The sequence below is a fragment of the Panthera onca genome, chromosome X (assembly GCF_046562875.1).
Source record: "Panthera onca isolate mPanOnc1 chromosome X, mPanOnc1 haplotype 2, whole genome shotgun sequence".
NCBI classification, from domain to species: Eukaryota; Metazoa; Chordata; class Mammalia; order Carnivora; family Felidae; genus Panthera; species Panthera onca.
In genome coordinates, this window is record NC_138357.1 from 20,044,596 (window position 1) to 20,072,411 (window position 27,816).

At 40.8% G+C, this 27,816-nt stretch overlaps 1 protein-coding gene across 6 annotated transcripts in view; it reads left to right on the forward strand.

Moving 5' to 3' along the window:
- Positions 1 to 27,816, forward strand: part of MBNL3 (muscleblind like splicing regulator 3) — a 112,812-nt gene that overhangs the window by 31,922 nt on the left and 53,074 nt on the right. For all 6 annotated transcript variants that reach the window (XM_081792513.1, XM_081792512.1, XM_081792516.1 and 3 more), the window contains exon 2: positions 11,596 to 12,467. In XM_081792513.1, coding sequence (XP_081648639.1) covers positions 12,291 to 12,467 — 177 coding nt within the window. In that variant the 5' untranslated portion in view covers positions 11,596 to 12,290. The remainder of the gene's footprint in view (positions 1 to 11,595; positions 12,468 to 27,816) is intronic.

Here is a 27,816-nt window from a genome sequence, read left to right on the forward strand (position 1 = left end):
AGCAGGTAAACTGAGTCTGATTCTAAAATACTTTCAAAATTAGAGAGGATCAGGTAGACCTGATGGTAGAAACACACAGTCCAAAGTTTGGGCAGCCTCCAGTAGAGAGGCAGCTGGGTCAAAATCATGTGTGCAAAGAAGGTGGTATTCTCTGAAAGTGAAAGAAGATGTCAAAGAAGTTGCATTGCAATTAACGGAAGACACAGACCCCCAGGGGTCAATAAATCTCAGATTATAAAATCTCAGAGGCAAGGGACTGCTTTTCCCCAAAGACTCAAAGCCACAGAGAGGACCCTTCTGGTTTTCAGTAGTATGAAATGCCTCCACAGCCACATTAAAGTGCAATATGGGTATGAGTTCTTTCCAGTGAAAGAAACTAAATGAGACAGGACAATTGAGTTCAACTTCTGATCACAGGTTGCCAAGATAGAAGATATGATGAAATTGGATCACAAGCTCTTCATGTGTGCACTAACAATTTCAGGCATTTTAGCCAAGTAGATGAACCTTTCTGGGCCTCCATTCAAGGTCGAAGTAATCAATAGGTTACTTTGTTCCTCACTGGCTTTGATAACTGTTGCGAGCTCATTTAGAGTTATTTGGAGTATTTTCATAATTGATGTGAACTTGATTTTCCGCACCCTCCTTTTAAAAACCTGAAATCTGGATTTAAATCACACACCTTACAGAAGAAGGCACAGAAGTTATTTCCCCCATTTTTTGAGGCAAACCGGAATTGAAATTGATAGATTTCACAGAATTATTCTTTTTGAAGATGAATATTCCATTTCACGGTTAAGGTGTTGCTTTCCATTTTCATGGTATAATTAAACCAATTTTCTCTCTAAATCCCCTCTACTTGTTGAGGTTGACCTTGAGAGACAGTTACATGTCTTCTTTGGTGTTAGCAAAGGCATTGACTGCTTGGCCAAAATGCAATTAAAAGATGTTAAAAAGCTATCCTGGCTTACATTTCCTCTAAACTTTTCCATAAAGAAAGCCCCCTTATTTCTAATCCAGCAGAAATCTCTCTGAAATATCAAGAGAAAAATAGAATTCTTATTTTATTTTTTAAAAAAATTTTTTAAAGATTTTATTTTTAAGTAAACTCTGCACAGTCTTGGGGCTCGAACTCACCATCCCGGCGATCAAGAGTCACACGCTCCACTGACTGAGCCAGCCGGGCACCCCTGGGCTTCTTATTTCAGAGGCGTTCAAGGAAGGATACTCTTAGGCCTGTGTGGAGATTGGGAGAAGCTGAATGTAAGATTCTGTCCTGGCTGTGTTCCCAACTCTTCACTACTAACTGTTTTTCGAGAGCAGCCCGCTTCCCAATCCCAGCCGGGCACCCCTGGGCTTCTTATTTCAGAGGCGTTCAAGGAAGGATACTCTTAGGCCTGTGTGGAGATTGGGAGAAGCTGAATGTAAGATTCTGTCCTGGCTGTGTTCCCAACTCTTCACTACTAACTGTTTTTCGAGAGCAGCCCGCTTCCCAATCAACTCTAGCCAATTGGTTTATAGAGATATATTTCAGTCAGGTGTTATCATATGAATGACAAATAATGCCTCTAGCAGAAGTAACTTCAGACACAAAGGGTACAACTCGTGTGTACGTGTGCCTGGAAAATGTACTTTCCGAGAAAACTCCCTTCAAGTCTACCAGAGGTTTTGACATTGATGTGTTAAACTACTGAATCCTTGAAATCAGGATACATTTGTTCCTCTCCCAACATCTTCAGCCACAAAGCTTTGTCCTCTATTCTTTTACTAGTTTTATAAGCACTTCTAATAGGGAGCGGAGATTTTGTATTGAGATTGAGGACCTTAATTTATTGGCTATAATACCAGTGATGAATTCAGGTAAGGAAGCCCTCACTAGATGCCTACTAGATACAGTGATGAATTCCTTTACACCATTAAATTGCTTAGATGCTACTTCCATTTATTTCTCTGATAAATGGTCATCCTTATGTGACTCACAAGTTTCCCTAGACAGTTACTTGACTGTTTATAAGTATTAAAGGATAAATAAACATTTAGTGATAGCTTTTGATTGTTGTTTTGCACTGTGTGTGTGTGTGTGTGTGTGTGTGTGTGTGTGTGTGTGTGTGTGTGTGTCTTGGTAAAACAGGGAATTTTCAACCAAGTCTTATCAGTGATTAATTGGCCTAGAAAATTCAATTGAATTCAATTCACTATGTACTTCGGGAGGAGCACAAACGCTTTCAAACCCCTGGGCTGCTAGTTAAAGTCCTGTAGCAGGAATTTATAGGATGCCAGTTTAGCCAAAAAGTTACTATGTAAATTTAACTCCTGGCACTAGCTAGTTCTGTAACAAAATGTAACTGGGAAAAAAAAAATCCTCCTTGAAATCTCCACCACATTCATTAAAGGAATTTCCATTATAGAGATTAAGATTGAAAAGTATTTGAGTCAGGTCAGAAAATAGGAATACAGTTACATGTCCTTAACGACCGGGGTCACTGACAAATGGGTAGTTAGCAAAATGCAAACAGGAAGCTGCACTTTTCAGTTTGTTTCTCTACCTACTTTTCATGCAGGTCTGACTTAATCACTGCCTGGCCTGGCCTAACACCGCCTGTGAAGTGGGGAGGATCACTATGAGCTTTAGTTCTTCCGGAGTATGTCGGAGGCATACTTGGCTCTGTGCGGTGGGCTCCTTAAATAAAACAATTTTCCAAGGGGCACATCATTGTCACTACTACATTTATGGCCACTAAATGTCTACTCTGCTTAAAATCTTTGAGGGAGGCTTCCTATCTCCGTAACAAACATATACTCCTCAAGTGGCTCTCTGCGTCCTTTGGAAACTACCCACACATTATTTCCCTTCCGCAGTGTGAACTAGCCATTCTAGCCAGCCCCTGTCTGCCCGCCATCTTACAGAAACCTGCATCTAGTGTTCTCTTTCCTTGCCCTCATTCACATGGTTTCTCTTTCCAGGAGTGCTCTCTGCCCCTCACCTCCCACCTACGTCCTTCTCATTTTGTAAGGGCCAACTCCACTTTCTCCTCTTTGAAAACGATGACTATGCCAGGCCTGAGTGACATTCTCCCCTCAGAGTTCTCACTGCGTTTGCTGTTAGTGTTCCTGAAGTTTCCTCTCAATGATCTACATTGTTTGCTTGTCTTTCACATTATGTTGTTCTTGCCTCCCCAACTCAATAGAGGCTTCTGTGGTTCAGAAGCGATGTCCTTCACCTCTCCTGATTGATTCCCCAGAAGCAGTGACACAAGTCTGTGCATACAGTTGGTGTACAATAAATGTTTATTGGTTGATTGATATTTTCACACATGAACATTTTTGAAGGCCTCATTTGCTTGAATTTTAGAGGGTGATAATATTTTTTTTTACTAAATTTTTTTAATCTTTATTTTTGAGAGAGAGACAGAGAGAGAGAGAGAGAGAGAGCAGGGCAGGGGCAGAGAGTTAAGGAGACACAGAATCCAAAGCAGGCTCCAGGCTCTGAGATGTCACCACAGAGCCTGATGCAGGGCTCAAATTCATGCACTGTGAGATCATGACCTGAGCCAAAGTTGGACGCTCAACTGACTGAGCCACACAGGCGCCCCTAAATATTTCTTAAATGGATAAAATGAATAATGGATATGGGTTTTTTTGTTTATTTCTGCCCCTCCCCCTCCCCATCCATGGCCAGCCAATACCTAGATCCATGCCTGGTCATATTACATGCCCAATAAATATCTGTTGAATGAATCTTTGGCAAAATCATCCTGCATATAATTAAATGCCATCAGTCTTAGGACTCATTTTTTATCTCATTCATCTCAAACGCTTGAGCGTTATAGGATTTGAATTGCCAAGTATGTTACATTCCCATTGACTTCAAGTTCAAATCCAGTTCATGAGTGAAGAACTTTTAATGCCACTGGGCCTCCTGTCCCATGAATGCAAGCAAGCAATTAAGCAGTGTTGTTTAACAATAACTGTGTTTAGCATCCAGGTTTTAGTGTATTTATATTAAATTGGATTTGTTTAAACTATTTAAATGGCATTTATTAGTGAGTTCTCATAATTTCATGTATTATTGAAAAGAGGCATACCTTTTCAAAACAAAGGGGGGGGGGGGCACCTGGGTGGCTCAGTTGGTTAAGCATCCAACTTTGGCTCAGGTCATGATCTCACAGTTCGTGAGTTTGAGCCCTGTGTCAGACTCTGGGCCGACAGCTCAGAGCCTGTAGAGCCTGCTTCAGATTCTGTGTCTTCCTCTCTCTGTGCCCCTACCCTGCTCACACACTCTTTCTCTCTCTCTCTCTCAAAAATAAACATTAGATTTTTTAAAAAAACATAGGTGAACTCCTCAGACAAAACCATATGTATGAACTGAGGTGGGGAGGGTCTCTTAATTGCTTTATGAAATGGGATAACTTGGCTTACCTGTTTTTTGTAAAAGGTATATTAAATGTATTGCCCTAGGAGTATTGTGGGGGGAAATGCAATGAAGCTTTAAAAAAAAAAAAAAAAAAAAAAAAACTTGGGCCGCCTGGGTGGCTCAGTTGGTTAAGCATCTAACTTCGGCCTAGGTCAGGATCTCCCTGTTCCCGAGTTCGAACCCCATGTCAGGCTCTGTCCGGCACTGTGCTGACAACTCGGAGTCTGAAGCCTGCTTCCGATTTTGTGTCTCCCTCTCTCTCTGCCCCTCCCCCATTCGTGCTCTGTCTCTGTCTCTCAAAAATAAGTACACATTAAAAAAATAAAAGAAAAAAATTTTAATTAAAAAACACTTAATGAGAAAGTTCTGCACAGAGGCAAAATATCCTTATTTTCACAGCCTTTTCTTTCAGACAGTCAACTGTTTTCCATAGGATGCCTATGAGATCATCTGCACTGCTGAACACTCCTCATATGCCTTAAAGAACGTGTATTGGTGGACCACTCACCAAAGCACATGAGGGCAATAGAACTTGAAGCAAAATCGAAAGCTTGAAAGCTTTTCAACCTTGTCAACTTGCCAACTCAAGCAGTGTGTGGCCGGTGTGGCATATATTCATAGAGCCAAAATAAATGGTCACGAGAAATTCCAAGGTAGTGTAGATGTAAGGAAAGCTTAAAATGGAAGGAAAGAAAACATGGCTTTCATTGTTTATTCAGGAGGTTGATAAAATGCATTGGAAGAAATGCCTCCTCAGATATTGCTGTAGGTGCCAAATGGTATCTTTGTGATCTTCGGAACCAGGCTTTGGCAACGTTTCCATGTTCTGTGCTGGCTTGTGCAGCAAAGGAGAAGAGAGGCGGAGACAAGGAAAGTATAGGAGAAGTGGCCTTGCAAACAGCTTTGGAACGAGTTACTATTTCCATCAGATCCGTCAGATACAAAGTATCTATTTCTTTTGTTTTGCCTTCAAGGCGAACTTCATGAGAGAAGGTATGGATCCTTTAAAAAGCTATAATCTGCTTTTTCAAATGAAGCACTTAAATAATGAACCTAGTGTATCTATAATTATAAAGTAAAAACATTTATACTTTCCTATAAAAACATTTATACTTTCCTATGTCTTCTCTAGAATTCTTATAGATGAGCATTAATTAATAGTCAAAATGAACCCTTTTATTTCCAAAGGGGAATACAGAGGGAATGTTTCTTCCTGTGGATCCAAGTGAAATCACCTCCCAGTTCAGTTTCATCACGCCAGTTATTGGGCAAAAACATGCCAAAGATTAACCTACTCTTTGAAGATAATAGAAATCATTTGGGTATCCCATATTTTTACTCTAAATCCAGGAAAAGATCTTACCGCAATCAAATGAGCAGGAATAGACCATGCCTGATAGAAACTGAATGCTGTAGATAACAAGAATGCCAGGTATTAGCAGCCCAATTTGAAAGCTAGAATTGCGAGAAAATGTTCGACTTTACAGGTCCCATTGATTTGAAACCGACAGAGGTGGCCAAAGCTCAGCCAGACTAGAGGGTGTTCAATGGACAAACCTTGCTTGCTGGCATGGTAAACAGAAGGGTTAATGTTAAATTCCCGTTTACTCTTTGACCTTTCAAAATTGGAATCCTGGGGACGGCTGCAAGGCTGTAACTTCCCATGAGAAGAACTCAGTAAGACATGATGTCTGTCCTCAAGGAATTTACAGTTTAGTAAGGGGGAGAAGTTAAGGGCCTATAATGAGGAAGAATGTTGATGAATGGGATATCTGCCATAAGACAGGCACAGTATTGTGACATGGTTAAGAGAGGACTCCGGACTCAGACTGCCTGGGTTTGAACCATGACTTGATCACCTACGAGCTATGGGAAGTTGTACAAGTTAAATTAATTCCTCTTCCTCTACCTCTGTTTCTCCCATCTGTAAAATGGGACCATAATACCATCTCCAAGAGGAATCCAGAGAGCCGTAAGACTTGGTGTGAGTAATTTTGAGGTCTTCCTTTTGGGGATGCATTTTGATGCAGTAGTAGTATTTGTGTGCTTAAGAGTGTTCTTAAGTCATAGTGCTTGGTGTACCATTGATGGAGAATTAGAAGCCTATGCTGACGTTGGAAGACCTACTGTCTGCCTCCAGCTCTTCATAAACTCTCACAACCATTTCACTTCTTGGTGCCTTAGCTTTCTTCTACATTTAAATGAGCCTAGGAAACTCCATGACGGCTTGGGCTTTATCTTGTTCAACATCTAGAACAGTGACTTGCTCACAGTAGATGCTGGATAAATATTGGTGCAGCACAACTCACGGAAATTAACAAGATGTTGATACAACAGACATGAACATAATTTTGAGAAGGAATCATAAGCACTACACAAATATGACTGGTTTTCTTGTTTAAGATTCCCAAGAGAGGGGCACCTAGGTGGCTCAGCCAGTTAAGTGTCTGACTCTTGATTTCAGCTCAGGTCATGATCTCACAGTTGTGAGATCCAGCCCTGCATCAGGCTCTGTGCTGACAGCGTGGAGCCTGCTTGGGATTCTCTCTCTCTGTCTCTCATTCCCACTCCCTCTGCTCTCTCCCCCATTCATGCCCCCCTCTAAAAAAATTAAAATGAAAGATTCCCAAGAGAGATAAGAAATAAGAAATGATCCCTACTACGTTTCTCTGCCAGGATCTAAGCATGAGATTTGAAGTCAGATCTTGCCTCAAGTTGTTTAAACTCTTTGGGCTTCATTTTCTCGTTGGTATTTTTGGGTGATCCCTCCTGCTTTGTATTATTTTTTAGAACTCCCAAGATCAAGGAAATAAAAGCAGTTGTGAACTAGCAAATACCAAGAAATGGTAGCTCTTCGTGTTCTACATTAGAGGACCATAAATCATAAAAAGCAAACTTGTGGAGCGCCTGGGTGGTTCAGTCAGTTGGGCGTCCCAACTTCGGCTCAGGTCATGACCTAATGGTTGGCAAGTTTGAGCCCCATGTTGGGCTCTGTGCTGACAGCTCAGAGCCTGGAGCCTGCTTTGGATTCTGTGTCTCCCTCTCTGTCTCTACGTCTCCCCTGCTCGTGCTCTGTCTCTCAAAAATAAATAAACATTTTTTTTTAAAAAGCAAAATTATATGCCTGTTACTCAACAGTAAGTTAGTAAACATAAAGCTGTATTGTTCCCCACAGTTTATCTTCTTTAAAATACAAGGGGAGGGGCGCCTGGGTGGCTCAGTCGGTTGGGCGGCCGACTTCGGCTCAGGTCATGATCTCGCGGTCCATGAGTTCGAGCCCCGCATCGGGCTCTGTGCTGACAGCTCAGAGCCTGGAGCCTGTTTCAGATTCTGTGTCTCCCTGTCTCTGACCCTCCCCTGTTCATGCTCTGTCTCTCCATGTCTCGAAAATAAATAAACGTTAAAAAAAAAAATTAAAAAAAAAATACAAGGGGAAATGGCCCCCTCCATCTTTTGTATACGGACAGAGGAGCAGAGCTACATGAGAGAAGCGTCTCTCTCTCGGCACACCAGCTCCCTTTAGCTGTTGCACCTCACTTCTTCTGTGCCAGCTCCAAATCCATTTCCAAGTGTGAAGGAGGACATGCGCTGGCTAGGACTGTTTGGAAGAGTTGGCCAGGGTCCCCTCAGAGGTGACAGGCCAATTTCAAAAAGAAGAAAATTTCTTCTCCCTTTGCCCCATGTTACATAAAACGCATGGCCAGAGTCCAATTTCTGTTTGCATTTTTCTTTTCTAAAAGTTCAAAATTCAAATTCATTATTTGTTATCTGTTTCTATACGCGATGGACCTCTGAAGAAAAATCTTCCTCCAGACCCTCACTGTTTACGTTCTAAGCAAATAGTGTGTGTGTGTGTGTGTGTGTGTGTGTGTGTGTGTGTGCGCGCGTGTGTGTATTCCTTTTTGGTTATTTTTCTTTCAAATGTGTTCAGGCAGCCTATATAATTTAGTCGTAGGATTAAATTTGAATCTATTTTTAAACATAAACTTACAAACTTAGATAATAGTCTCTTTTAGAGTACTTTCCATAATATACTAAGTCAACTACAGTATGGAAACTAATTTGCTCTTGAAATTCCACTTAGTGACACTACTTAGAATTTGTGTCTAAGGAGAATCTAAGAAAGAATCTAAGAAAGGAGAGTCTAAGGAGAATTGGGGGTAGCCACGTCTATCACTCATGAGACATTTTTTTTGGTTATAATGTTTTGATTTCTTTTTAATATGATAGCCTTATTGATATGTAATTCACATACTATCCAATTCACCCATTGAAAGTGTCCAATTTTGTGAATGGGTTTTAGCATATTTAAAAATTGTGCAACTGTTACCGCTATCTAATTCCAGAATATTCTCATCACCCCCCAAGGAGACCCTGTACCCATTAAGCAGTTACTCCCACTTTCTCCTTTCCCCATAGTCCTTACAACCACTAATTTGCTTTCCAACTCTGTGGATTTGCCTTGTGGATATTTCATATAAATGGAACCATATAATATGTGGCCGTCGCGACTGGCTTCTTCCACTTAGCATAATGTTTTCAAGGTATGTCCCATGGCGGAATAATATTCCCTTTTGTGGGTATATCACATTTTGTGTATCCAGTTCATCTGTCAGTGGACACACAGGTTGTTTCCACCTGTGGCCTATGGCGAATCGTGCTGCTAGGAACATGAGTGCGTAAATATCTCTTTGAGGCCCTGCTTTCAGTCGTGTGGGGCATATACCGAGGCATAGGGCTAGGTCATGTGCTAACTGTTTAACATTTTGAGGAACTGTCAGACTGTTCGCACCAGCAATGTGTGATCGTTCCGATTTCTCCAATTTTTCTCATTTTTATTATGGCCATGCTAATGCATGTGAAGCAGTATCACATTGGGGTTTTCATTTACATTTACCCCATCTGGCTAATTTTTTTTTAAATATTGTAAATATTTTCCTAGAGGTCATTGCCTGACAGCCTTAACCTTCTAGAACATGACCCCACATGGAACATATTGCAAAAGGGCCCCCAAACCAGCAACAGCAGTCACAGACTTGCTGCACGAAAGCCCTGCACTTTGCCCCTTAGGCCCGTGTTCAGTGGGAAACTAACTCGTATTCAGCATTCGTGATTGGCTGTTATGTTTTCCACGAGGGAGCTGGGCAATCCACAATGGCAGATACTGTGGCTGGAAGAGAAGCGATAGGAGAAGTGACAGGTAACAATCTGCCACTGAAGGAGGAAAACTGTGATACTTCGTAGGACATTTATGACCCCAAGTCTTCAACTAGAGGTCAAATTATGTTCAGTATTTTGTAAGAAGGCAAAACTACATATAATACACTTTATTTTATTTTTTAAGTTTATTTTTGGGAGAGAGAGAGAGAAAGGAGCGGGGAGGGAGGAAAAGAGGGAGGGGCGGACAGAGAGAGAGAGAGAGTGAGGGAGAGAGATCAAGAAGGCTCCACCCTCAACACGGAGCCCAAATGGGGGCTCGATCCCACAACCACGAGATCATGACCTGAGCCGAAATCAAGAGTCGTATGTTAACCAACTGAGCCACCCAGGTGCCACTACATATAATACATTTTAGAAAGGTTTCTGTAAAGAATGACTTAGAGAAATACGTTTGCCCTTGAATGATCGGATAAGCTTGCATGAATTGTCTACATACTTAATTTCCCACTGATATCTAAAAACTTAGGTAATATTGAGTCTCATCTTGAGTGCAGAAAAACAAACAGAAAATCCAAACCCTGTAAAGATATTGTTCAAAAAATTAAATGTTCTCAAGAACTTATTTCTGCTTTTTGGATGAAGTTGACAATTAGTTGGTTTGCCTGATACTCAGAGCTTACTTTTCCTTGACAAAATCCCTGTTATTTCAGTATGTGTTCACATCATGATGCTAATAAATTAACTTCTTATCTACTCTCTCAGCTGAGTTCCTGAAAATTGTTGCCGGTTGACACTGGGTTAAACTGCAAACCTTAAAGCTGCACAGTATTTAATGTATGACTGAACCATGCTTTCTGTCTCACTCATTTGTATATGCCGAAACTTCCTTCTGATTTGTTCCAAAATCCCTTTAAAGGGACTAAGGACTAATAGAACATACACAGAACAAAAACAAAACAAAACAGGTGCCTGGGTGGATCAGTCAGTTAAGCCTCCAACTCTTGGTTTTGGCTCAGGTCATGATCTCATGGATCGTGAGTTCAAGCCCCACATCGAGCTCTGTGCTGACAGTGTGGAGCTTGCTTGGGATTCTCTCTCTCCCTCTCTCTCTCTGCCCCTCACCAACTCACGCTGTCTCTGCCTCCCTCAAAATATATAAATTAACCTAAAAAAAAAAAAAAACACCAGCATCTTTTCAAAGGATTCTTTTTTCTTATCTGAAGCACATTTTACATGTCACATCCTCTCCCCTACCACATTTACCATTGGGGGTCCAGCGAGTTCTGTCATGACCATTTTACGTGACTGTCAACAATTACATCTCAAATATACACATAGAGTTTTACCTCTGAGAGCAAGTTAAATTTTCTTAGCAATTCCTGTTCTGGGTTTGGAGAGCAGATAATCAAGCCTTCAATCATACCACAGTAAAGGCAGGATAATGACAAGTCTTCGGTAGCCTCTGGAAACTGGAGACGCACATAAGGGGCTGTCCTGTCCAGCTCTGGCATTTGCTGTGCAGTGAACCCCCAAATGAGTTTCTGTCCCCAGACAGATAAAAATGAAACCATCATTTTTCCTTTTTAATTGGGCTTTTGCCCAGTCTTGTATTTCAACAGCAAATCTATGTGGCTGCCTCATTTTGCTCTACACTGGGAAATGCTCCTTTTATTGACAGTGGGCAACTGTTGCACTGGCAGTATCTAGATGCTTCCTGGTTTTTTTTAATGTTTATTTATTTTTGAGATGGGGGTGGGGGCAGGGACAGAGAGAGAGGGAGACACAGAAGCCAAAGCAGGCGCCAGGTTCTAAGATGTCAGCACAGAGCCCTATGCGGGGCTCAAACCCATGAACTGTGAGATCATGACCTGAGCCAAAGTCAGATGCGTAACTGACTGAGCCACCCAGGCCCCCCTACCTAGATGCTTCCTGTTCTAAATAGGCTATGATACTTCTTTTCCAAATCTAAGGTTTAAAACAGAAGTATTATATCAGCTGATTTCATTTTTGTTTTCTTGCAGGTTTCTGAAAAGTGCCTTTTCTGAAAACTACTGCTTGGATTCCACTCTAGAACTGTCTCTTTACGACCCCCCCCCCCCCTACCGACCTGTCCCTCTCCCAACCTGGTGTGCTTGTAGTTCACTCTCAGTAACGTGCCCATTCTTTTTTCCTTTGATTCTCCGTTTTCACGGTCATTTTCCCTCCTCCTGATTTTGCAGCAATTTTTTTTACAGTCCTGACATCCTTACCAATATTAATCATTAAATCAAAGAAATAGGAAGAAAAAGTTTTCTCCCCTTGATCTGAGACCATTCCACAAATTGAAGGGCAGCCAGCAGCATATGCTTTTTGCACGAGTAATTGAAAACATCAACCGGAGAGCACAGAATTCTTTTGAAATCCTGCCAGTTATTTGAAGGAACTTCAGCAGAGGAACAAATTAAACACTCAATATCTTAACCTTTCTGGTTGCCTTCTTAGGAGTTGGTCTCTAATTTGATTTTTAGTTACTCCGGTACAAATTTTATTTTGTGATTGGCTCTTTGTTTGACTGGACCAAATTTTGGCTTAAATGAAAACCTAAGTGCTAACAAAGAAGCATTTCACCAAAGCAACCTGTTGTCTCTTCACATTTAGCTTGAATTCATTTTTGACCTTTTAACAGCAGTAAAGCTGTCCTAGAGAGGGTGCCCTTGATTTTAACTTTGCTTTCAATATGACGGCTGTCAATGTCACCCTGGTTCGTGACACCAAGTGGCTGACTTTAGAAGTCTGCAGAGAATTTCAGAGAGGAACCTGCTCGCGAGCTGATGCGGACTGCAAGTTTGCCCATCCGCCGAGGGTTTGCCACGTGGAAAATGGTCGTGTGGTGGCATGCTTTGATTCTTTAAAGGTGAGTCTCCTCTCCATGCATGTTAACATCCAATGTAAATTTCTTGATGTCTGTGTGATGTGCTTTTAAATGAGTAAAGTTAACAATAGCATGGACATGGTAAGTTTTGTTTGTTTTTTAAGACAGGCTATGGACTTTGGGTTTGTAGAACTAGGCCAGATTACAGCTAATCTCATCACAGCCCAGTGATCAAGATAGAGTTGAAGAAAAAGAAAATGAAAGAATTTTTGTAGGAGTGAGAAATTGCAGCCTTACCGTACTTTTACTTGTCTGTATATGGTTTAAATTGTGAACACAGTGATCATAATTCTCACAGAACCTAAAGAAGCCCTTTGCTGAATTATAGCTTATTACCTATGTTATCAAATATACTTGTCAGGGGCCAGTCAGCTTTCAGAAGACAAGTCAGACTGAAAGAGTATGAGGTGGAAATCTCACCATGCGGGAGGAAAATGGGTTTTAAAGTTTATTTTAGTGGGGCGCCTGGGTGGTTCAGTCAGTTGAGCGTCTGACTTCGGCTCAGGTCATGATCTCGCGGTCCGTGAGTTCGAGCCCCACGTCGGGCTCTGTGCTGACAGCTCAGAGCCTAGAGCCTGTTTCGGATTCTGTGTCTCCCTCTCTCTCTGACCCTCCCCCGTTCATGCTCTGTCTCTCCCTGTCTCAAAAATAAATAAACGTTAAAAAAAAAAAAAGTTTATTTTAGTAATCTCTATACCTAACGTGGGGCTTGAGCTCACAACCCTGAGATCTTCCTACTGAGCCAATCAGGTGTCCCAAATAACTGGTAGTTTTATTTCATATTTTTATTCTCTGTTTGAGTAAGCTCTAGGTCCGGTGTGGGCCTTGAACTCACAACCACAAGACCAAGAGTCACATGCTCTACCACTGAGCGGGCCAGGCACCCCCCAACATTTTAAAGTTTCTTAGTCAAGTATATTTTGAACCTTTAACTTAAACATTGTTAGCAAACTAGGTTCACTTAATTTTCTTCCTGAACCGTTGATTAACCAATTTCAGATTTATGAGGACATTTTATAAGAAATGTCCTATTGCCAGGGTCATCGACCCTGAACATTATGTACTAGAGTATAAACAAAATATGAAGGCCAATGAGATATTATGTAGAATGGAACATGTATGATTGCGGAACAAGAGAATGCACTGATCTTCATGTTTTATTCATAGGTATCTTTAAATTAAGGATAAAGATGCATATATTAAAGCATAGAGGTAAAAGTGGTAGTAGATTCCTGGTTGAAATTGATAAGATTCGCTACGATGCCTTTGAGATTTATTTTTGTCAAAATACATCGAAATGAATTAAGCTTCATAAGAAACTTTTCAGTTTTTTGATATTGTTTTAGCCTCATCATGACCAGTTTGACCTCATTAACATTATTGTTTGTGGCTTCATCAGTTAAAGGAGACGTATTCCTTTGTGTGATCATTTCTTCAGAGAGCATTTTATCAAGTGACATCCTACATAACTAGTTACCTTGGTTTATTTTGTGGTTACTAGTTTTTGTTGCAGACCCTCCCAGTTCAAGAATGGAAACTTGTCATTTTTTAAATGTATATTTGTTTTGAGAGAGAGAGAGAGAGGGAGAGAGGGAGGGAGGGAGCAGGGGAGGGGCAGAGAGAGCGGGAAAGAGAGAATCCCAACATGGGGCTGGAACCATGAGATCATGACCTGACCCAAAATCAAGAGTGGGACACTCAACTGACTGAGCCACGCAGGTACCCCTAGAAACTTATTTTTTTTTAAAAAACAGTAATTTTTACCATGGAAAATGTCTGAATTGGTCTTATTTGCAGCACATATTATAATTAAAGAGCTTATTCTCTTTACACTTCATATCACTCAAGTTTCATCTACAATTATTTCGTGTGTTACTTAAATCTCCTGCTGCATTACTGGGCAATGCCTTGAAGCAGAAAAGAGCATGGGGCTAGTTTGGGGAGGGAAAGGAGATGTCTTTCATCCAGTCCACCTAGAGGGTCTGGCACAACACTCGGCAGTGTGCGTATGTTGTTTCAGGCGATCTGGGGTATGGTCCCAGCCTCACCACTGTGGCTGACCTCAGCTACTCAATCTGATAAGGCTTAAATTACTTCCTCTCTGCCGAACTTCCAGGATTACTCTGGAGAGGCCACGAGGTGACATAAATGAGAACTGATGTATCACTCTAAGAGTGAGTTAAATGAAAGATTATTTTCTCGCAGTTCACTAAGATGTTTGTTTTAGGAGTTCTTCAGAGCAGTTCTATTTAGTTAGGGCTTGTTATCGAAAACTGCAAACGCATGTTCCAAATAGACATGCCTTAATCCAGTTGCCACAAGTATCTTCTTAGTTCTTCAAGCCGAGTATCACCGGATTTTTTTAGTTTACTCTTTGATAGAGAGTTCCTTGCAGGCTTTGCAAATTCTATCTTTCCAGACGTGTGGTGGAAGGAGATATGTGATCCTTCTAATCACTGGTATACGTTAGGTCAGTTCACCCACTTAAAGAGTGCCATAAAGGAAACATTTTGAAGAAAAGTAATAAAGCAGTTGTTAACAAAACACATACTGCACTACCGCTTTAAAGCTTGGAAAATGTTTAATTCAGAGACCACATAGATAATAGGCAATGAATAGTAATAAGCCATTGAATTATTTAAATACATGTCTACTCACTGCATCCAGTGTTTTTAAAACAATTTTTACATTATGTTAATACCTTGACGACCAATCACACAGGATGAAGACGATTTACAGAATCCTCACATTTTCAAATTTTAATGAAAACTTTAATATTTCAAATACACAAAGCCTTTCAAACAATTAATTAATTTGCCTCTCAGACGGCACATTTGTCACAGTCTCCTGTCTGCCCAAAAGCTTTGTGTTTCTCTGCTTTAATATTATTCCATATCCATGCTATGAATGAATGCTATACAAAGTTGAGGGTAATTGAACTATGTGGATTGTATGACTATCATATCTATAATACACAAATAACATACCTTTGTGTTTATTGCAACATTTACTACCCTCCTTGAGTATGTATAATTGAAACACCTTTGAAATGCATCTGTGCGCTGTTTCTATTTCCCTGAGTGGTCAAATAATTGAAGCAATCATTTGATGAGTTTTGGGCTGCTGCTCTTGGTTTTCTGTGTTTTGTTTTTGCAAGGATTCCATTAGCACTAGGTACTCTACCAGATGATGATGGTACTTTGCCTTCGTAATAGGCACAATAGACACAATGTTCTACACTTACCTCATAACGAGGGAATGTTGTACAAATAAGGAGGGCAAGCTTGATGGCTAATTGTGCGTTGTGCTGAAGTGCTGAGCCCATCACGCCATGAATGTTGAGTGTTCATTGATGAAGGTTGTACCATCTTCAGATAGAGATCTAGACTGTGCAGCCCGTAGATTAATTTCCAGCTACATAAAAGAGTCTCGTGTCATGTGGATATGCGGCTGTTTTAGATCCAATTGCCTAGTCTGCTCGGCACAATTTATTTCAGAATCTCTCCAAAATATTGCTTAACCCATTCTGTGCCAATTTCTTGTTATGACAGGTTGCCATTGAGGTAGCTTGATTCTTTCAGCGAATGTCCCTTACATTTAATGCAAGATCATCAGTAAAAATACTACACTAGAATCTTTGTGATTATTTCCATAGCCAAGACTGTTACCTTCATGTATTCTGCTTCAACGGCGTCATGATGTCTTGAAGTCTCCGTCCGATACTTGAAGCAGTGTAACATTGACCACCTATTATCCAAGAAGGATGCGAATGCTGTCGTTATTTCATTATGGCAGATCAACACCCATTACATCTGCCCACCCTACTCCCCCTGTTTGAGTAGTGTTGTAACGAAAATTCCCGGAAAAGACCTTAGCAGCAGGCATAGTCAGACGACAGTCGTGTCAACCCATCTACATTCCCAAAAGATGGGAACCGAATGCAGAACGCACGTAAAATAGCTGCACACTACGTCTTCAAACATCGCATATGATCACAAACGTAATCCCGTTTTGACAAGCGAAAGCTGTTGTCTAGGCATATGGATGTGAGTCCATCCTTGTGGGTCAGATGGTCCTGAGTTACCTGTATATTCTCTATCAGTATCACTAGTCACAGCAGTTTTCACTAGTTGAAAATTTGACTGAATGTTGACCTCATCCCTGTTTTCTAAGGGAAAGCTTACTGGGAGCAGAAGACTCCTGGCAGCATAATCCCAAAGGTCACTGGATTATGCAAGACTTAGAACCATGGATCAGAGAGGTCTGACTGCACTATGAAGATACATAGATAGCACCTATCGTCCTGAGACTCATCGAAAGTAACTTTGTACTTAAGGATCTCTACCTTCTGTGATACTGACCTTGAAAAGGCAGTAACTTTGGCTGGTAGAAGTCAATGCTGTTTTGGACATTTCAAACACTTCTGTTGAAAGAAAAATGGAATTACAATTAGCACCTAAACAAGTACATATTGATAGCTCGGCCTAACTTTAACAATTTTTTATTTTGAAATAATCTCAAGCTTAGAGAAAAGTTGCAAAAATAGTACAAGGAGTTCCTGCATACCCTTCACCCAGCTTATGGTAATGTCAACAATTTACATACCTTGCACAGCCCAGTTATCAAAACCAGGAAATTAACACTAGTACGACGTTATTAACTAAACTAAAGACCTTCTTTGAATTTCACCAATTTCCCCGCAGTGTCTTTTCAGTCTGTCCTTATCTTTCATGACCTTGACACTTTGGATGAGTACTGGTCAGTTATTTTGTAGAACGCCTCTCAGTTTGGGTGTGTCAGACGCTTTCTCGTGGTTTGATTAAGCTCATGCATTTTTGGCAAGATCACCGCAGGGAAGATGTACAGTGTGTCCCAGAGCGCATGATGCTGATGTATCTTATCACTCATTATGTTACCTCAATCACTTGATTAGCATGATGTCTGTTGGGTTTCTCTGCTGTAAGGTGATCAGTTTTCCTTTTGTGCAGATTGACAAATTAACTTCTTCATTTATTCATCATCTCCTACAACACGCTGTTGATGATGAGGGGCATGCTAATATGTAAGCTGTTAAAATGTGAACAACTGTCTATGTTAGAAGTGATGCATAATGGACTTCTATAATTATGGTCAATCAAGAAGGGGAGGGAGGCGAAAATAGACCAAGGGCAGGACTGAGAAAGAAGCAGTGACAGGCCACCAGAATGACAGAGCACTGGAGAATGAGAAGCCCAAAAAGTTTTGTGGTGTGTGTGTCACTGTCATCTGAAGTGTGACCTACTGAAGGGTGACCCTTGTGCTGAAGTCAGTGCCCCTGGCCACCTCTAAACTTATGATCCTCTTGCATCAGGAAACAGGTGTTCTGCCTTTGTTTCCAAGAGAAGTAATATTTCCCCCAATTTTAAAAGTGATCCATCTTTATGAAGGGGAATGAAAATACAAAAGAAATCTTCAAAATCATGCACAAGAAGGTAATAAAAATAAAATGTAATGAAAGGTAAGGAAAATGGAAACATCATCCCCACTACACCGATATCATCGTTAACATGTCTAAGTGTTTCCTCCATCTTTTATATGACTGTTTATATGTCTCATAAACTTTGCCTTACCTCCTGCATCCTCACAGACCTCACTCCCTCACTCCCTCCCCCAACCATCCTGGAGACACAACCTCTCCTTATCCCTCCTGCCAGCCTCATGTTCTTCCCAGGGTACCAAAAAAAAAAATCTGGATACTGCCTGATTTCTCATTGAGTCTTTTAAAAAATATACCACTTATTGGGATGATTTTTCTGGTCAGAAAATAAAAACATCATTTCTAGAAAACTTTAATATAGAAACAAAGACTTTTTATTCTAGAGAGAGGGAGAGTGCACATAAGTGGGGGAGGGGCAGAGAAAGAGAGAGGAGAGAGAGAGAATCTCAAGCAGGGTCCACACTGTCAGCACAGAGCCCAACGCGGGGCTCAGTCTCATGAACTGTGAGGTCATGACCTGAGCCAAAATCAAGAGTAGGATGCTTAACCCACCCAGCCACCTAGGCTCTCCAGATTTGTTTAAAAACAAATCTATCACTCTGTTACCTGATGTATCTCTTCAACATGTATGTCCTTTCAAAATTTCTTTCAATGACAACCGTTTCTTTAAAAAGAAAAAAAGGCTTCAATCATTCCATGGAATTCCAAAGGCTTTTCATAACTGTGAAAAAATAATGTTTTAGAAACATAGTTAATGTAAAAGATACCATTTTTCAAATAATATGCAGCCATCAGAAATTATGCTTCTGAGAAGTATGCAATCATAATGAACTTTATCTTCTATTGAATGCCTCCTTTTTTCCAGAAAGTCACCCATGCTGACTCTAATCCTCACTACAACCTTGTGTAGGCATTACCACTGGATGGACCAGGTTTTGCCAGCTGTGTGGTCTTGAATAAGTACCCAACCTCCCCGTCCTTAAGTTTCCTCAGCTGTGAAAACAAAGAACCTACTAGCGCCAACCTCTGGGGTTACTGAGCATTCAAATGAGACGATCCGCATAAGGCATGTGGAACGGAGCCTGGCTCATCATAAGCACTCAGGAGATGTCTATGTTCATCAAGTAAATTCGGGTTGCCCTGGCAATTTAAACACGAAAAATGAGGTGCAACCATGACAGTACTCGAAGAACGTGTAGCTGAACACTTTGATAATCCTGGGGGTGGGGGAGACCTTCTAAGCATGCTATCAGAGGCAGAGACATCAAACAAAGAATTATTGGAACCAGGGGCACCTAGGTGGCTCAGTCAGTTACGCATCCGACTTTGGCTCTGGTCATGATCTCGCGGTTTGTGAGTTCAAGCCCCGCATCGGGCTCTGTGCTGACAGCTCGGAGCCTGAAACCTGCTTCGGATTCTATGTCTCCCTCTCTCTCTACCCCTCCCCTGCTCACGCTCTTTTTCTCTCTCTCTCAAAAATAAAGAAGCATTAAAAAAGAAGAATTAGGGGCGCCTGGGTGGCTCAGTCGGTTAAGCATCCGACTTCGGCTCAGGTCACGATCTCGCGGTCCGTGAGTTCGAGCCCCGCATCGGGCTCTGGGCTGATGGCTCAGAGCCTGGAGCCTGCTTCCGATTCTGTGTCTCCCTCTCTCTCTGCCCCTCCCCTGTTCATGCTCTGTCTCTCTCTGTCCCAAAAATAAATAAACGTTAAAAAAAAAAAATTAAAAAAAAAAAAAAAAAAAGAAGAATTATTGGGGGCACCTGGGTGGCTCAGTCGGTTGAGCCTCCGACTTCAGCTCAGGTCACGATCTCACAGTTTGTGGGTTTGAGCCCTGCATCAGGCTCTGTGCTGACAGCTTGGGGCCTGGAGCCTGCCTCAGATTCTATGTCTCCCTCTCTCTCTGTCCCTCTCCCGCTCGTGCTCTGTCTCTCAAAAATAAATTAAAATGTTTAAAAAAAATTAAAAAGAATTATTGGGACCAACCACACAATAAAAATCATGGCTGAAAACACCAAGAAGTTAGAAGATAAGCAATAATTTGGGGGGGGGGGATGTAACTGATTTGACAGACAAAAGGTCTTTAATATACAACAAGCTTTACAGATTAAATAAATACAAACACTTAAAGGTATTTTCGTAGAAAAACAGGCAAAGGATAGAAACAGTCAAGCAAGGGAGTCCAATGTGGCCAATTTATGCATGGGGACATTTTGATGAGCCCCACCGGCACAGCCGCTGTGACGCAGCCGCCCGTTCCAGCCGTCTCCATCACAGTGCACGCCCCCACCTACCCTCTCTCCCCAGCCTGCAGTCCAGAGGACTCTCACTTTGTATTTTAGTGCTTTCTGCACTATTTACATTTTCTTCTACAAAAGTGTTACTTCCAATCGTAAAAAATAAAAATAAAAAATCTTTTATACAGCGTAAACCTCCAAGGAGAAACTAAAATCATCTTCATAAAAGAAGTTTTATGTATTAAATATAATGTTTGCATACTCTAATCCTGAGAGAAAAGTTGGGAATTTCGTTGAGCATTTCCTCTACGTCTGGAGCTGAGACTAAGGAATCTTTTGTGCTTTAAATACTTTCCTTCCCCTCCATTCAGTGTCAGATAGATAGGTAGGTAGGTAGGTAGACAGACAGACAGACAGACAGTTGCAATTTATTCATCCATTCACTGGATAGGTACTTATGGAACACCTGTCGGGTGCCAGGCATCGTGTCAGGCACGGGGACCTAGCAGTGAACTAGAAACAGTCCCTGCCCCCTTGAAATAGACAGTCTGGTTGGGGGAGGGGTGAACAGAAAGGAAGTCGATATTCAGGTGGATGACATATTGTCAGGTGTGAAGAAAAATGAAGCAGGGAAAGGACACAGAGAATGGCAGGGGCTGCTGTTTTGGATTAGTCAGGAAGGCCACACTATCTAATGTGCTATTTGTGGAGAGGTGTGAAGGAGGTGAGCGAGTGAGCTATGAGGATTTCATTCCAGGCAAAGAGAACAGTAACAGCAAAGGCCCCGAAGCAGGACTGAGCCTGGTGTGTTTGATGAACCCTGAGGTCACCAGGGTGGCTGGAGCAGGGGGATGAAGGGGGACAGCGGTAGGAGATGAGGTCAGAGAGGTCATGAGTGGAAGGAGATCACGTAGGGCTGTGTACATCATGGTAAAGACCCAGAGAGCATGTCCCGTGTAGCCTCGGATGAGGAAGGACACTGGAAGCCTGTGCGAGGCGTCACTGACTCTCCTGATGTGTAGCTTTTTCCTGCCGCTTTTGCTCTGTGTTTGTTGCTGCAATAAATCTTAGCCATTGAGTCTTCTAAGTCCTCTGGCAAATCACCGAGCAAAGCTCTTCCATACATTACTCTTTTTCACACGTTATTTACTTGATGATTGTTTTACTTTTTATTTTTTAGAAAATGTTTGAGTGTGTTGTTTCCCTTTTTTTAAGCTGTAATTTTTGAATGGATAGTATATTTTAATAATTCAAAAAAATACTCCATTGTTGTTAAATATATACATCACATGTATCATCGTGCACGTGATATATATATATATATATCACCACATCAATTGATGAATAGATTAAATGTGTTTTATACAGACAGTGTAATATTATATAGTTATAAAAAGGAATGAAGTATTGATATATGCCCAATGTGGCTCAACCTTGAAAACATTACGCTAAGTGAAAAAGCCCAGTTCAGAAAGACTACGTATTGTTATGATTCCATTGATATGAAGTGGCCAGTGTCAGCACATCCATAGACAGAAAGCAGATTAGTGGTTTCCAGGGGCACTGGTGGGAAGGAGAGAATAGGTAAGGGAGCAGGGGCATGTGACCGCTATTGGATACAAGTTTTCTTTGGGGGATGATAAAAATGTTCTGGAATTAGATAGTGGTAATGTTTGCACAACTTCATGAATACGCTAAAAACCACTGATGTGTACACTTTAAAAGGGTGAACTTGATGGTACCTGAATAGCTCAGAAAAGTAAAAAAAAAAAAACCAAAACAAACAACTAAGCATAAAAAGTACGCAGTGAAAAAAACAAAGGGTATGCAGTGAAGTTTACATCTCTCCTTTTTTCTGCAGCTAACTGTTGACCCCCCAACTAATGTATTTGGTTTTCTCTCTCCCACAGATACTTTATGAATATAATGCAAATATACACATACCTGTTCTTACTTTTTTATGCAAATAGCGGCATACTGTTATCGTTGCTTTTTTTTAGTTACAATGTTAAAAGCATAGGAAAAGATATACCATGCTGACAATAAAAAGAAACCTAGAAGTGTGATATTTATATTACATATATATATATATATATATATATATATGTGTGTGTGTGTGTGTGTGTTATATATGTATATATATTTACATGACATTTATACTAATGATAAACATAATTACACAACACAAGTACTGGGCTTTGGTTAGTAAATCTGTTACTCCCAGGCATATGTATGTACTTTATATGGATGCTGAGGTTGAACAAATAGGTGGATAGAGAATAGATAAAGATAGCCAGGTTCCTCATCATCCGAGAAAAGAGTTAAAAATAAGGAAAAGGGGAAGGCTAGAATGAATCCTGTGGTGTGGATCAGAGTGGAGACATTGGTATGTTTAATTTCATGTGTACACAGATAGACACAGAAATAGACATGGAGGTGAGTGTATGCATGGGTTACTGTACATGCTTATATCTCCTAGCTCTGTCTGAGGAGGACCCACAAGCAAGGACACCCCAATAATAAAAAGCACACCTATCACCCAGATCTTGGTTTCTAAGACCATTCTTCAATAAAGGGATCAGGGCTCCTTGGAGTCATAACTGATGCTGGACCGAGGCAGGGAAAATAAAAGATGAGCCTGTAATGTCTTGTGATGCCAGAAAGTAAGTGCTCAAAAAAGAGTGGGGCATGACAAGGGGACACAGGAGTCAGTCTCAAGGAGCTCGTAATGGCCCAAGTGTCAGGGTCATGAATGACTGAGCAATTGTCACAGAATGGAGGAGGCTAAAGAGACATGGACAAGTTAATGCAACGTGAGACCGTGGGTTGCATCCTGGAACAGAGAAAGGACATTTGGGGGCAAATTGGTGAAAATCAAATTAAGTCTCTAGTTTAGTTAATATTGCACTAGAGTTAATTTCCTGCTTTTGATAACACTGCTATGTATGGTATGTAAGTTGTTGACATGACCGGAATCTGAGTGAAGATTCTGTGTACTATTTTGCAAATTTTCTGTAAGTCTGAAGTTATTTCAAAATAAAATGTTTCTAAAAGTTAGCTTTTTTGTTCTTACACAAGCATCTCCTGTATCCTGATGCTCAGAAATACAGTGGGATATTGTTTCTTTTCATTTTGCCTTCTTCTTTTTTCTCTCTTCAACTTTGAGTATGGTAATGAGAAAACACTAAAATTCGTGCAATGGCCGATCCTGGGACTGACCCCAACTAGTCGGATGAGTCAGATAGTTAAATAGTTAAGAAAGCATTCGTTCCCATGGTAGCACTTCAGAAACCTAGAAAATCAAGAATTTCAGCTGTACAAGGAAGACCACTGAGTTCAAACTGTTAGCATTTACAGATAAGGAAAGGGGCGATGCAGTGAAGGAGAGTAGATTGCCCAAGGTCGAATACCCAGTCACCCCAGAGCCCGAAGACTCCAGCGTTCTTCTAATCATGCCAGGTTTTCTCCCCTGTGGAGAAGAAGGAAATGGAGAAAACAACAATTAGATTATTAGTTTACTAAACCAAAATCACCCTGCCCTTACCTCAGTCAGACTGTGTCACATGACACTGGGAGGCACTGTCTGCGAAGTTCTGTGGTTCTCCTTCCCACTTTTTGTACTTCAAAAGGTCAGGGGAAGCCAACTTTGCCTTCCCTAGTCCTTCCCTCATTTCTTGTTTCATGGCATTGCATTTAGATGAAGACTTCAAATTAAGGTTCATATTTAGGCCTTTGACAGTCATTGGGGCTATACATTTTGAGAAGAGGAGGAAAGGCTGGGTGGTTTTTATTTGCAGACCAAGTCAACTAACAGTGATTTATTTAGTTGATTTAATTGCTTTATTTCATGGCTGAGAGTCTGGACACCAAACTATATCAACTCCCTTGTCTATCTTTCTCCCCAAGCCCTGCTTTAGTAACTTAGCTAGAGTTGGGGATTATAACTGGCTGTGGATCATGTATATCTTTGCTGCATGGAACTCTCATGTCCGATTGTATTATACACTCATTATTAGCACAATGGCTAGCTAAGGAGGTACCTGTCACAGTGCTGCTCAAAATCTTGTAGTAGTAGTTCAGCCTTATTATGGGTCAAATATTGGTTTGTAGAAATCACCTGTAATCTAACCCAGCTCATTTTAAATGGTGTTTTATGGGAGCATAGCTGAAGGTCATTTCTGTCTCCACCTCAAATCCAAAGTCGCCATTGGCTACCAGGTGAGAAAGAACTTACGATATGGCCACGGTTGTATTTTTCAACCAGTTTGATGCCATTAAGACCAACCCCTTCCCACAGGAACCCTGATTAGTATGAGAGATCCGAACATCAGAAGTTTGAGAGCTATCTATTATACGTCAACTCTTTTGTTTGGAAGAAACTTATATGTTAGAAAAATCCATACCTGCTCCTACTTCATTATTAGATAATTCACTTTATGTCGTGGAGCTGTGTGAAGTCATTACAGATATTGTCTCTTTCTCTATTGTAACTTTTTGTGAAATGTGGATACCGGGTACTTCTGTGCATCTGGAAATAGCAATTAGTTTTTCAAGGAACATGACTTTATTCGTAGAACATCATTTACTTACTGCTCTTTTTGCCCTTACAGATTAGCTTTCTGCTTGTCACGTCCCTGAGCTTACCCTCTTTTCCTCCGTCTCAGTTTGCTGCTTCATTATTGACCTGTAGGGTTGTATATTCCAGAGGAATCTTAGCTATCCGCTGTTTCCTCATTATCTCTAAATAATCTTTTCATTTTCTTCCGTATTTTCTCCTCTCCGTAATCAGTTTTCAGTTTCTTAAATTGATGATTTCTGTCGCTGCTGCTGTAGAATCCAGATTTGCCATCCTGCTTGGGTTTTCAATGCTTCTATTTCTGTGCCTTTTGTTGTCGCCACCGGGTCAAGTTTTACTGCTAGATGTAATTAGAAGTTGAATGTGCTCATTTTCCTGTGTTTCCTGATATTGTTTTCTTAAAAGTCAGTAAATGATTCCATTTGTTCTTCAACCTTTTATTCTTTAAATCATCTCCACTAGTTGGACTCGGCTATCTTGTCTCCAGAATGATTTTTTTTTTTCAGTATCTTGTTCGTGATGAGTTTGCATGATATTGCTTGGTTTAATTTGTGATTTATTTAAGTGTGGTGGATATGGCTAGAGAACCCATCAATTTTTGCAGGTATAACTTGGTCAGAGGCATTTAAATGTTTGCTGTAAATTGCTTTTTTTTCTGTCATAAGTGGGCACATGTGTTTTTTTGTTGAAACTCAGATTTTTATTTACTCACAGGAAATTGGTAGAGAAGAAATTTGCCTTTTGCTCTTACTCGTGTTCTTGTGGGTACACAGTGGACAGTGAAAGCAGTTTCCACACTGTGGAAACCACCCGTAAGTTTGATAATGGAGGGGCGCGTGAGCGGCTCAGTAAGTGTCCGACTCTTGGTTTCAGCTCAGGTCATGATCAGGCTCTGCGCTACTGTGCAGAATTGACTTGGGATTCTTCGTCTCTCTCTTTCTCTGCCCCTCCCCCACTCATGCCCCCTCTCTGTCTCTCTCAAAAATAAACATTTTTTTTTAAAGTTTGAAAAGGTAGAGCCCACGGCGATATAATTGTTGAATATGTGTTGAATATGACAAATTCCCTAAACTAAGACATATCCTGTGTGTCAGCCATGATTTGCCAACTAACTATACAGTAGTAAGGTTCTAATTTCTGCCTTTAGCACACAGAAATGCAAGCGAGAAACCTTTCTCTCTGGAACTTTAAACTCTTCACCCATCTTTTATATGCATCTAGGTACACTGAGTACACAGCAAGCATTGTAGTATCAGTCGGCTCTTGTCGATTTTTTAGACAATAAATAAATAAATAAATAAATAAATAAACTTGGAGACTACATTTTTAAAGGTGACATTTTTTTTTTTTTAGACCAACCACATTGTCACATTGCCTTAAAATTTTTGTTTGTCCTCTTTGTGAAAGATAGTAACACTGAAGGAACACTTGGAGAATGTTTGATGTTTTCAGGAACTCTGTGTTCTTGTTTGAAACATTTGATAAATACCTATCTCAGAAGTTGTTTCTCTGTTGTTAATGTTTGTGCTTATCACACGTTCCATTAAACAAACTTAAAATTTTTACAGCTTCGGTAGAAACATGATCTGTAGAGTTTTTGCAATTTCCTGGTCATTTTGCTTTCTCTGTTCGCCAGAAAAGCATTCTTAACATATGAGTAACTGAAATCTTAACATATGAGTAACTGACAATTTTTGAAACCTTGTCTGTGTTTATTTTGTTAGTACCCCAATGGAGGAAGGATTTATATTTTTTCCCCACTTTACTAAGATATAATTTGACATACAACACTGTTTAAGGTGTACAACGTGATGATTTGACACAAGTATATATTGTGAAATGATTACCACAATAAGGTTACTTAACACTTGCGTTACTCCCATAATTACTTTTTTGTGGTGCAAATATTTAAGATTTACTCTCTTAGCAATTTTCAAGTATATACGTCAGTTATCATTCACTAAGGTCACCATGTGGCATATTACATCCCCAGAATTTACTCGTCTTATAACTGGAGATTTGTATCCTTTGACCACCATCTGCCCCCCACCCCCCCCCCACCTCCAGCCCCTGGTAACCTCCATTCTACTCTATGTTTCTGTGAATCCATCTTTCTCAGATTTCTTGTATAAATAAGATCATATAGTATTTGTCTTTCTGTGTCTGGCTTATTTCACTCCGGGTCCATCCATGTTTTTGCAAAGGGCAGGATTTCCTTCTTTCGCGTGGCTGAATAATATTCCATTGTATATATTTTGGAATATTGTCTTCTTTTTCAGAGAAGCCTTAGAAGTCATCTTGATAGGGGCGCGCCTGGGTGCTTGGGGGAAACTACAGATGTAAACATGGAAATAGCTGAAACAAAGCATGGTAATGGCATCTCAAACAAGGGCTCCTTGTGTGGCCTTGAGCAAGACATAGGAATCCTACTACCTCTTTTTCTCTTCCTACAAGAGCTAGCAATAGCACTCAGTTTGTAGGACTATTGGCTGTGGTTTTACCACAAGGATTTTATACATGTCAGGGGTCATTTAATGCTGAAAGTCCTGTTAAATCCATTAAGAATTCTATATGCATTCAATTCCCCAAAGACATGATTCATTCAACAAGCATTTATTGAAGCCCATTACTTGCTAGGCACAGGGCTCTGTACCGTGCAGAATACAGTTATGGAAGACATGGTCCCTGCCTGCCCTCTTAGCATGGAGCCGCTTGTGTTACGTGCCATAAGCCAGGTACGAACTAACCGCTTAAAGAGTCCAGGAGGAGAGGCAGGGGCTGGGATTACATGCAGCTGTGGTGTTGAAAAATGCAGTCTTGGGAGAGGTACTGTTCGAGGTATTCTTTGAAGGAAGGATAGGAAGAGAGTCCAGGCAGCGGGGATAACCTGAGCGAAGAGGAGAGGGAACGCTGTGATGTGTGTGGAGGGACTTAAGTGTTAAGTCGGCCAGGCTGAAGCTAGAGCTTGTGTTGGCAGAGGAGTAGCCTTAAAAGTCAGTGAGGAGTTTGAACTTGATTTTGTAGCTCTGAGGGATCTGACAGAT